Source organism: Beta vulgaris, chromosome 7 (genome assembly GCF_026745355.1).
Source record: "Beta vulgaris subsp. vulgaris cultivar EL10 chromosome 7, EL10.2, whole genome shotgun sequence".
Classification (NCBI taxonomy): Eukaryota; Viridiplantae; Streptophyta; class Magnoliopsida; order Caryophyllales; family Amaranthaceae; genus Beta; species Beta vulgaris.
In genome coordinates this window covers 60,698,526-60,710,625 of record NC_079208.1, presented here as the reverse complement: position 1 = coordinate 60,710,625, position 12,100 = coordinate 60,698,526, and the positions used below count along the sequence as shown (strand labels likewise).

The 12,100-nt window shown below is 37.8% G+C and overlaps 1 protein-coding gene across 2 annotated transcripts in view; it reads left to right on the top strand.

Moving 5' to 3' along the window:
* LOC104900347 (DNA polymerase epsilon catalytic subunit A) overlaps nt 1-12,100 on the top strand; it is a 29,364-nt gene extending 17,264 nt beyond the window's left edge. Inside the window, exons 34-49 of one of the 2 annotated variants that reach the window (XM_010687758.4) lie at nt 983-1,166; nt 1,258-1,322; nt 2,783-2,915; nt 2,998-3,099; nt 3,185-3,268; nt 3,575-3,649; nt 3,928-3,987; nt 4,069-4,331; nt 4,418-4,466; nt 4,735-4,895; nt 4,967-5,033; nt 5,773-5,919; nt 8,388-8,558; nt 8,647-8,859; nt 9,874-9,980; nt 11,500-12,100. In XM_010687758.4, coding sequence (XP_010686060.2) covers nt 983-1,166; nt 1,258-1,322; nt 2,783-2,915; nt 2,998-3,099; nt 3,185-3,268; nt 3,575-3,649; nt 3,928-3,987; nt 4,069-4,331; nt 4,418-4,466; nt 4,735-4,895; nt 4,967-5,033; nt 5,773-5,919; nt 8,388-8,558; nt 8,647-8,859; nt 9,874-9,980; nt 11,500-11,860 — 2,242 coding nt within the window. In that variant the 3' untranslated portion in view covers nt 11,861-12,100. The remainder of the gene's footprint in view (nt 1-982; nt 1,167-1,257; nt 1,323-2,782; nt 2,916-2,997; nt 3,100-3,184; nt 3,269-3,574; nt 3,650-3,927; nt 3,988-4,068; nt 4,332-4,417; nt 4,467-4,734; nt 4,896-4,966; nt 5,034-5,772; nt 5,920-8,387; nt 8,559-8,646; nt 8,860-9,873; nt 9,981-11,499) is intronic. The other variant, XM_048633723.2, reaches the window with a different exon arrangement.

Below are 12,100 nucleotides of genomic sequence, written 5' to 3'. Positions count from 1 at the left end.
ATCATGAGATAATTTGATGAAGAAGCATTAAATAGATTTCATGGTATTCTTGTGTTGGTTAACCGGTTATCATTCACCTGTTAATATTGTAAATTCACTCCATGATGTTTATGTTCTCTTACGAGTAATGACTGCATATAATGTGGTCCTTATGTGCTCGCTAGAGCCACCCAATGTGAAAAAGAGGTGTTTGCATTTTCTGCTAATTGATTCCAGTTGGCATGCAGAAGATGGAAATCCCTACTTTCCCAGGATATAGATCTTTAGCTAATATAAAGTTTGCCAACTTGAGCACCCCCCACTTCTCTTTCGGAGAAATTGTGGAGCTGGGGAGACTGTGAGTCTAAAGCTAAATTCCAAACAGATTGTGGGAAGAAAGATATGAGATGCTTCATGCTTGTGGGAATCAGATTTATGTCTTAGCATCTCATCATGAGACTCCTTTTCCTTCTTTATTTCTCACACTTTAGTTTCATAGCAAGATAGAAAGGAAAGGAAAGAGGAGAAAGGGGAAGGGAAAGAAAGGAGGGGGGGGAGGTAGAGCTCTCTCTAAATCTGAAGAAATGGTGTTCAATAAAGATGGAGGGAAAATGGATTCCTCCCTCTCCTCCCATGGTGTCAAAACAAGGCTGCATTGTATCGTATCGCTCGCATCGTAAGGTTTTCATATCCACCGAACCAATATCACCCGCATTGTAAAGGCGTAATAAAACAAATTATTTCTTTTCTATACACATGTTTATAGTCTTCAACAAACACATGGACACCTCCATAGTTTTTTTTTTCTTTTCTATACACATGTTTATAGTCTTCAATTCTCATGGATTAATGTAATGTCCCTTTCTCTCTGTTATTACCGTCTGTCTTTTAATTTATTCTCTTATTAGCCATTCTAATATCAATTATGTACCTATTTTCATAAGCAAACATGCAATTGTGTGTTAAAAAATAATCTGACAAATATTCAATTTGGAACTTTCAGTTGCTGTGAAGGACGAGCAGTATATGGTGGATATTTCCCTGCATCTAACATGATTTCTTTTGTTGTGGTGGATCCTCATCATAACAGAAGTTTGAATCCCACTAACATTAAGAGATTTTATCATGAAGCTTGCCAAGCTTTATCTGTGGAACCTTCAGTTTCTCAGGGTGTTATATCATACAAGGCAAGTTGGATAACTATTATATATAAAATTTGTAGTGAAACTTCTTCTGTATATCATTACACTAATGTTCATTATGTACTCTGAAATTTAGGTGGACTATGTTGTTCAAAATGATGAAGCTGAAAAAATCATGCAGAAAACAATAAGTGGACACAGGTCTTACTTCCAATCCTTTTCTTTTTTTTTCCTATAAAAGTAAGCATTTAATATCAATGAAGCTCAAGTACAAAGGAATGACTACGAGGCCATAGCCCAAATAACCACCCTTAAAACCATTAACAACCAAAACAGACCACCTTAACAGTTATCAAACCAATCCCTATCAACCTGAGACATTTTCTTAGGCAAAATAGATCTAACCCTCAGGTTTACATTCTCCTTGATTTGTCTCACAGTGCTACTGACTGACATAATTTTGCACTCCCAAAACCCTATTTCCGTACCCTCCACACCTCAGACAAGGTGGCATTGACAGCGGCAAAAGCTACTTGCATCCTGAAATCTGATGCTCTGCGCCTAGCAATAAACCTGTAAATGATGGAAGATTGCACACTTGGGCAAGAGATATGAAGCCAACTCTTAATTAAATTTATACATTCACAACTATAACGGCATTCAAAAGATAGATGAAGGTTGGTCTCAGGTTGCGAAGCACATGTAGTACACATATCCTCCGTACTAACCCCTCTTGCCTTAAGGAGATATTTAGTACTCAACCTTCCATGCTCATTAAGCCAACAGATCAATCTATGCTTTGGTATGCTGAGTCTACACCATACCCACTTTTGCCACGGCACACTTTCAAAAGGGCCTCTCAACCATTTATAGCCTGTACTCACTGTATAAAACCCTCTCAGATGTTCAATCCAAGAGTTGTCGCGATAACCAGGAGCCACACGAGTTCTAACTTTGCACAAAGTCCTCCAGTACCAACTAGCAGACAAAGGTGGAGAATACTCCCACCAATCCTTTTCCTAGTGATCGTCGAGTTACTATATTTATGTATCTAACAGTGTGACTGATACTTGGATCTTGCAAGCTTGGTTCAAGACTATCTTCGTTAAACCTATTGATGCACACCAAAACATTAGGAACATATGGATACTTTCATACTATTCCCCCCCATTCTGCATTACTCTTTACACTTCCATTTTATCCATCCCACATTACTATTTGCACTTTATGTTTGGACATCGCACACTATTATCTGAATATTTTGTTACTTTTCAACCATGGCCCACCTATCTTCTCCAAATAAAAAAAATACTTCACTAACTCATGTCACATCACATTACATCTACCACCTCAATATATTTACAACTAATCTATCATGGTTCAAAGTGTGAAAGGAGACAGTTTTGGTGGGAAGGAAGTTTTGGAGATATATGACCATATGTAGGGATTTGAAACAAAAAGTAGCAAGGAGGGATCTACTTAAGAGGATGTATGAGGGCAAGAGAGGCAAAAAAATTACGAAAATGGAAAGTTCCCAACTGAACGAAAAAATTATGAACCTCGTGATAATACATTTGTTCTCCACATATAGATGCACATTTCTTTGAGTTATGTGTACCTCAACATTCTTTTCACGACTTTGTTTTCTTTTTAATATGCAGGCCGCACAATCACAGACCCGGACTGGCTGTTATTGAGTGTCCAAATGTTTCTCTTTTGAAGTCAGGTATACAAGCATTAAATGATCTCCCATGTGTGACCATCCCTGCCAATGCTCGTGATTGTCACTATCCGGTACCACTATCTTAATTTAATCTTTCTTTAATATTCATATATAGCTTTTTATAGATGGTGACTAGTATCTTGGTGCATGCAGGCTCTTGGGTGGCAAACTGTGGCTGCAAAAGTTGCAGTGCAGCGATGCGCAGCATCATCGCAATGGCTAAATGAGAGGATTTCTCTCTCAAGATATGCACATGCAAGTGCTGAAAGATTAATGCTGGAGCTTTTACTCACATCTAAACTGTTCCATTTCTGAACCGTAATCTTTTCTTGTCATGCAGGTGCCCCTGGGGAACCTTGAACTTGACTGGATTATATACACTATAGATATGTTCTTCTCAAGAGCATTACGTGATCACCAACAGGTACAATGTTTTTGCTTGATTTAATATATCTCTACTCAAGGACATAATTAAAGTATGGACTACCTAATCTTGAGGGTTTTTAGTGCCAATGAGTCTTCTTGCTACTGGCATGAATTCCCCACCAGAAGCTCTTAGGTGGTAGATTGGTGGCCTGTCTTAAGTTGGTGAATTATAGGGTCTACAGGCCTTTTAGAAAGAAATGAAACGAAAAATACCAGAAGGCAGCCAGAAATTCTTGTGGGATTGCAAATTGGCAATGAAATGCACTATCCAATATTTCATGATTGTTTTTTTATCTGTCTTTAGGTACTTTGGATTTCTAATGATGGTCTTCCGGATCTTGGCGGCTTCAGTGAAGAGGACTCATGCTTTGTTGATGAGGTGTGAATCCCTGATCAAACTAGTGCATCTGTACTGATCAAATAAGCTTGTTTTAGTTTTTTAGGCTGTAGTGTTATAGGTTGCTCCTCCATCCTTTTTTCTGTAATATAAAATGAGATTTCCACGTTCTTTTTCTTGTCTTATTGAGTTATTGTGCATATGGACGTGTGTGCATTCAGGAACTTGTGCTTTCTTTTTAGAGCTTTAAAAGAACTAACAGACTACATGGAGTACTAGTTCTGTATCTTACACAACTCTTCCAATTTGATGCTTTACAGGTCCATCAACCTGTTGTGATATACCCTGGAGCATACAGAAAGGTTTCCGTGGAGCTAAAGGTTGAGAGGAATTGCACCCTTACTGCTAATCTAATGTTGTGCTCTAGATATGGATTAGTATAATGTGTTTTTTCTCTGCAGATCCATCACTTGGCTGTCAATGCTCTATTGAAGAGCAGCCTTATCAATGAAATAGAGGGCACTGGTTTACATGGTTTTGAGCAAGATACAGACTCTGATCTAGGCACATCCAGTGAGCAATACAGCTTTGATGAGGGCACCTCCTGTGGACCTGCATTTCGGGTCCTGAAACAACTAGTTCAAAGATGCTTGCAAGATGCAATCACATCAGGAAATGTATTTGCTGATGCAATATTACAACATCTTTATCGGTGGCTTTGCAGGTTGGTATATTTGATGTTTCTAGATATCTCCCGTTTGCTATACTGTGAAGATTACATTAATAATCTGATTTTCTTTCTTATTTTAGCCCACAATCGAAGCTTCATGATCCAGCTATATATAGAATGCTGTGCAAGGTAATAGCTTCTTTCTACACTATACAAAGCTGCATGGAAAGGAAAAGTGTTCTGTCAGATATTTGTAATTGTTTAAAGACAAAATGCTTCATCATTGACACATCATTGCCTTATTTACTTGATTCTGATATTTAATTCATGTACACAAGCAGTAATTACTTGGGGCATCTTTTACTGCAAATATATATGTGGCAATCTTGTAGTGAACACTTTCTTTCATTTTCTCCTAACTAAACACAATACTAATATCAATTGATTATGTTCACAGGTGATGCAAAAGGTGTTTGCATTACTTTTGGCAGAGTTCCGCAAATTGGGAGCTACGGTCATTTTTGCAAATTTTTCCAAGGTTATCTTAGACACTGGAAAAGCTGACTTAGCTGCAGCAAGAGCTTACTGTGATAGTGTGCTTAAAGCACTACAGACAAGGTAATACATCTGCATGATGTTTGTTTCATCATGACATGAATTTCTGCTAATTAACTAGCTGCTCTCTGTAGGGACTTATTTGAGTGGATTGAGATTGAATCACTGCACTTCTGGCACTCTTTGCTTTTTATGGACCAGGTTTGTTCTTCTCTTGTAACTAGTTGCTAGTTGTTACACACACAGTATAAAAATATTCCTTTTGTTAAAGTTAAAAGAGTCTGATCTCTGAACTCGCATAGTTATGTGCTGTTTCTGGGCCGAGTTCTGGATGGATTATAGTCTAAAAATTAACAAATCAGCCTCTGGGTTACCGCAGATACTAGTTTCTAACAGTGTGCTTGGATGAGGAGATCTGGAGGGAGGGGATAGTGAGGGATAAAATTTCCTTCTTTAGGATTGAGAATTGGGGAAGAAAAGGAAAGGGAAGGAAATTGGAGGTATCTATTTCCTTCCCTTGCTCTAATAAATGAGATCCTTCTTATATTAAATTTTATTTGAAAGAGCCAAGTATATTGCCTTCCCTCCCTCCCCTCCCTTTCCCTCTGTGACTGCTAGCTACAATAGAAAGTGAAATGTGTTCGGAGGCTTTTTGGGTACTTGAGAAATCCCTAAAACGGTTTGTTATGAATGCTAATTCAAATCAGAATTTGTTTAAGCTCTCTTCTGTCAAAGAGGAACAGATTTTCTGAAGAAATATTTCAAATAATTTTATATCTCGTTGTGATGAAATGTAAAAGTAAATAAGTTCGATGCACCAAAATGTTGAGTGTATGATGTTATCTCTTATTTGGATCACCAAGAATAAGGAACTACAATGAAAACAATACACTATTTTTATGCCTGGGTTTAATTTTCTAAGTTTCCTTCTATATGCCAGTACAATTATGGAGGGATACAGGCCAAAGACCATGATGAATCTTCTGCCAGCATTTCTGCGTCCTCTCGCGGATGCTTACCTGGTGATCTTCAAGTGGACATTGTGTCCAGTTGGAATATTGCTGAACACTTGCCAAAGAGTTCTCAAGTAAGCGTTTTCCTTCCTCAATAATTTATCATAGAAGGGAAAATATTGCAAAATTAGTCTTTATTAGTTGTTATTTAATAGTATAGGAAATTACTATGGCACACTTAAAATTATAAATATCCATTCCGAGCTCAAAAATCTTCGTGGAATACAGGGTGCCCTGAGTGCAACTACCATTACACACATTAAAATTTCCTCTTAATGCCATAATACTCCAGTGGTTGTCCAAATACCTAAATAGTCTGACTGTAATTAAGCAAGCTTTTGAAAACTGGATGCACCAAATTCATTACAATGTGGGTCCATTTACTCGTTTCCAACAGAATCAATCAGTGATCTCATGACTATCAAATTTCGTAGTACATAGCAGCTTATGGTATCATGATACTTCAGTTCTGTAAATATGAGTTAGCATATCAATTCTGTGGAAGTTTTAGTTTTATCTGTCCAAATGAAAACCCTCCCCAACATACCCTGAACAAAAAATAAAAGCCTTCATTTAACCATCTGCAATTTCAATAGAAATCTATTCATTTTAAAAAATGGACAGGAATAATCCCACCTTTTGCTCATCCGCCGAAAATAATCTCACCTTTTGCTCATCCGCCGAAAATAATCCCACCTTTGGATTATTCTAGAATAATCCCACCTTTCTACCCTATCTGCTCATTTTGGTCCTTGACCAAAGAAATTGGTGACCGGTAGAAAACCCACGACCACCACGACCCACCAATTTCTCCCCATTACCACCACTACTGCCAACAACCCTATTTCGCCCCCCATTACCACCACTGTCAACAACCCCATTTCGCCCCAACACCACCATCAGACCTCTGCAGAACCTTCCCCACCACCCACTTCAAGATTCCGTCAATGTGCTTGGATGATTTTGGAAGAGCGGCAGAAAGGAGAGGAGAGAGAAAGGGGGATTAAACCTGCCACCTCCAAGAAAAGGAGAGGAGAGAGAAAGGAGGGGGAGATTACACCAGTCCAAAACTGGCAGCGTAGTACGTGGCGTGGGCGGAGTACCAGTCGGAGTGGAGGGAGGAGGAGAGAGGGGGGGGATGGTGGGGCAGGTGGCGCCGGGCTCGCGGTAGATCGGAAATGGTGGTGAAAAGGGTTTGAGTTGTTCTCTAACCTATTCAACCGGTTACCAATCATGGGGACCAAAATAAGCAGATAGGGTAGAAAGGTGGGATTAGGGGTGTTAACGACCCGAACCGAGACCGAACAGGCTCAGGCTCGGCTCGACAATGGTTCAGATTAAGCTCGGCTCGAGCTCAAAGCTCGCCGAGCCTAATAATTGAGGCTCGGCTCGAGCTCGAAAGAACCAAAGCATAGCTCGGCTCGAGGCTCGGCTCGATAACTTGGTATTTTAAATATTAAAATAACGTTCAACGGCCCAATGGACCATTGTCAAACTCTTGTTCAGTATGGATGTCAAAGAGTGATCTTTAGTTAATAGGCTAAGCCCAACATCCAGATAATTTTTTCCTCTCTACTCGCTCTTTAATAGAGCAGCTCCAACAGCAATCTTCCTTCCTTGTCGATGTGGGATCTAATCCCAACTAACCCGTTGCACTGTTAGTGCATGTGTTGCACCGAAATGATGAAATAGGCGATGTGGGATTAATCCCCTAGCACTTTTATTGTATGTGTTGCCATGTTGCACCGAATAAGATGAGACATGCAGTAGCAGTACATAGGAATTTTGCCGCCAGGTGTAGGCTCTATATATATAAAATAAAAGTTGATTGCATTAGTGAACAAATGAAAATTTTTGTATAAGTTGCAGTCCAATATATACAAGTGCAACATTAAAGAATAGTCCACTATACAAATACATGTTTTTTAATATAAACTTTATAGGAAAAATAAGGTTGTTATCTATTTTCTCTATCGATGTGGGACAATATTATTTTACCTACAAACTATCTAAAATGTTTTCGAGCTTGCTCACGAACTTTCGAGCCGAACTTATGGAGGCTCAGGCTCGGCTCAATAAGGTCTCGAGCCGATCCGAACTCGAGCCGAGCTTTGACCGAGCTTTGACCGAGCCGAGCTCGAACAGTTTGCGAGCCACCCTGGCTCATTAACACCCCTAGGTGGGATTATTATGGAATAATGCAAAGGTGGGATAATTTTCAGCGGATGAGCAAAAGGTGGGATTATTCCTGTCCATTTTTCCTTACTTTAACCACATTATTTTACTTATGTATTAAAACAAAAGCAATCATATAAAATGTTATTGGATGTGTCTTAATGAAAATTTTCATTGTATAAACTTTTTATACTTTTTACTAATGCATAATTAGATATATAAATAGTCAAAGTTGTGCGTTGAGAACCATTAAAGTCAAACTGTTGCACTTACTAGAAACAGAGGAAGTATAATTTTTGTAACTTTTTGTGCAAGAAATTTTCTAAATCAGGTTCATAAGTCTTGATTTCTGTGACTTGCATGACAGGACCAATTTGTTGTGATGGTCTCTGAGTTCATGTATAAACCATGGGAGTATGCTTTGAATCATGTTGCAAGTGATGCATTTGATGAAGATGGTGACTTATGCACACCGTCAATTACAATTCCTCTTGCTGAGAAGTTCGAGTCACATCTGACTGGATATCTCAAAGATCAGGTTTGAATCGAATACTTAGTCTTATTTAGGTAAAGTTTTTGTTGCTGTGTTAAAAACTTAAAATTATGAAGAATGTTTTATACTGCAGATCAGCTCTTATTTCTCCGATAAACTTTTTATGATTGTTCGTGAGATCATTCATCATTCAAAAGGAATGAAGAGGCCTCAAGACGATGATGAATTGTTACAAGTGGACCATCAGCTAAGCGGTAATGTTCAAACAGGGGATGCTGCATTGGAATTTATCAAACATGTCTGTGCTGTGTTGGCTTTGGACCAAAATGTTCAACATGATGTCCTGGTAAGACTGTTTATATTGGCTGTAAACCCAGTGCTACTAGATGATATTCATGGCCCAACCCCTGTAGTTTATGTGTGACAGAAAACCTGAAGCAATCAGTAGATTGTGAATTGATTGTCAGCTGTTTGTGGGAGCTGTATAATCTTTGGCACTTTGTTACAGTCAGTATACTAGAAGAGTCTTATGGTGACATATCTGACCTATGTGCTGTTGTGAGCTGTGACCATTTTCTTTACTTTAAGATTGAACTTTTATAAGCTACAGTAATCTCTTTTGTTCTCTCCATCAGCTTCACAAGTGTTTGCTGTTTGCTGACTTTTTCATAATTTGTTAGATTGTTGTTTTTGTTTTCCATATGTTAAATAGCGTATTTTGCCCCTCTGGTGTGGTAATTATTAATGATGTTCAAATCTGTTTAGTTGTTTTTTGTGATTTGTCCATTTTTCTCTACATCCCAAACATCTGGAGAACCGTGAGATTTAGGGAGAAAGAGGAACTCTAGTTGAAAGTGCACTATTTTTTTTTTTTGTGTACATCTTTGCGATGGGTTCATAATGGTAATGGGTGGTTGTGTTTCTTTTTTTTTTTCCTTCCGAAGTTGCTTGGATGAAACACCTTTTTGTTGTTTCTTTATTATTATATGCTCTTAGATGGCTGCAGCTGTGGATAATCATAATCTGGTTTTAGCTTCATTAGAGATTTCACAAATACTCTCTATTAACAAATAAAGAAGTAACCCTTGCTTTTACGAGAAAATGGTCTTACGTTGGATATTTCTAAAGAGGATCACTTGACATTTAGCCGATATGAACGGGAGGGAACTATATGACAATTAAACATAAAGCTAATTCATCTTGAGATGTTACGGCAATGTCTCTGTATCCTTGCCTCTAAACATCATGATAATGTCTTGGTTGCATGAGTTCTATGTTCTTATTTAGAAGCCTCTGTACCTAGTAGGACATGTTGAAGTGTAATGACCTTTTTTTCCCCTCTTTTATGTGCATGCTGCAGGTCATGAGAAGGAATTTGTTAAGATTAATACGTGTAAGAGAGTTCGCTCCAGAAGCAGAATTTTCTCCTTCACCATCATCTTTTATATTGCCAAATATAATCTGCAGGTAAATTTATATAGAAACCCCTACCTTTCTCCTCCTCCCTCAGAATCTTGGAAAATAGATTACTGTGAGGCTTCCTACTGATAAAGCAAATATATGATTGCTTGCTGGTTGGATTGCTATGGGAAGTTCATCCCTTTCCAGTGACAACCTAATAAAGCTAGGACTTGGAAGAGTAGAGAATTGAAGGAAGGAAAGCTCTCAATAAAATTGCCAAATTGCGTGTTTATATTAGCCCCTCTTTTCCCATCTTTATCTTATTGTTTTCTTGTTGGTTGAAGTAAAGAGAAAAGAATAGAGGGAAGAAAGCATATTAGAAGCCTAGAAGGTACCTAATTGGTTTTTCTGCTGTGAATCGGTTGTCAGAGTTTATGCCATAGTTGGTAGTAAAGTTCACGTACACTTGGTAATCCTTTTCATGTTCCACTTTGGGGTTGAAATTCTTGCATTAGACTGCTTTTGTGACATGCTTGCATTTCGTCTGTACTCCAATTACCATCAACAGTATCACGCCAGGAAAAATTTTCTGCTGACCTAGAATTTATCCACGAAACTTGTCATTGCATACAAACTTCCTAGAATACTTCTTCCATTTTCTAAGTCTTGCTTCATAAAGGGTTGAACATGCATTTCAAGGAAGAGATTAGTCAAGGCAAATGGACAAATTAGTTAACATAATTTAATCTTGATAACTCACACCTTCCCTTGAACTGCTGCTTAATTATTTTAGTCTATTTGTCCGTTTACTTTCTCTTGTTTCTTCCTGAAACCTCGTGCCCAGTCTAGATGATGCAATTAATTCGGAGTTGAGGAAGTTTGCTAATATTTTGTTAATAATGTTCTTTGTGTATTGTCTCTGTTTTAAAAAATTCAAGTGACCACTGTGAAGTAGGTGTTGATCGGTTGACATAGCAAACCAAATCTTAGGTAGCGCTGGTTATATCTGTTAGTTTGCTAATGCATCTAGCTCTGTGTTTGAGGGCTTTAGTTATTTGTATGATGCTTACACCTATTCACTGTGACTAAAGGAAAAGTTTAGTGGCCGAGCTGCTCCTTCCTCTCTAGGTGTTGAGTTTTTTTCGTTTTCATCAAGAGTTTGTTTCAATCGGTATTGAATTTGGTGTTACATAACCCTTGAAACTTATACTAGCAACTCTGTATTTTCCAGAATGATGAATGTTTCATTCTATATTAATTGGTCCAGTTGAGTAGACATTTCTCTTTTACCTGTATGGCATTTAAAATACTATTGTTAGAGATAAAGTAGGATAGTAAAACAACTATTTAATAGTTTCGTCAGTTCTGTACTATAAATTATTTTTTTGGATGGCAATGTAAGGATCCGTGCACATCAACTTATCTTGACTTGTCTCAACTCTCAAGACAAAATAAGTTCAGATATGCTTAAATAACATAATTTTTGACAAAACCAGTTAAAGTGAACATGTAACTATTATCTATTATGTGTGCGTAATACAAAGTCACTTATTGTACAATGGACTAATAAAGTGTACTTGAACAGCTATTGCAATGATGTTCGAGACCTCGACCTGGGAAGGGATCCATCATTACTGACGCAGGAGTGGCGATGTACAGTGCCACATTGCGGGCAGCCTTACAATAGAGAGATGATGGAAAACTCTCTTCTTCAAATTGTGAGGCAGCGAGAACGCCTATATCATCTACAAGACTTGGTATGTGTCAAGTGTCATATGGTGAAAGATAGTCACTTGACTGAGCAATGCAAATGTGCCGGTGCATTCAAGTGTCTGGAAGACGCATCTGAATTCCGCAGAAAAATGCAAGTTTTCTACAAAATAGCAGTAAAACAAAATTTTCAGCTTTTGAAAGAATGTATATCTTGGATTCTAGAAATTAGATAATCCAATGTATCTATTTTTACTAGAAGAGGTTATTGATTGTATGTATATATATTGCAATGTAGTTATGTACATAGCTATTTTTATATATGTATAAAAAAATGTGCAAGTATTATTATTTTTACTTAGGTTCCTTAGGACTCTTGGTCATTCGATTCATGAGGCAGAAAGCCTTTTCTTTTACCACTTTGTAAGTTGTTACATAAAAGTCCTAAATCTAAAGATGAAATCATCTTTTTCCAT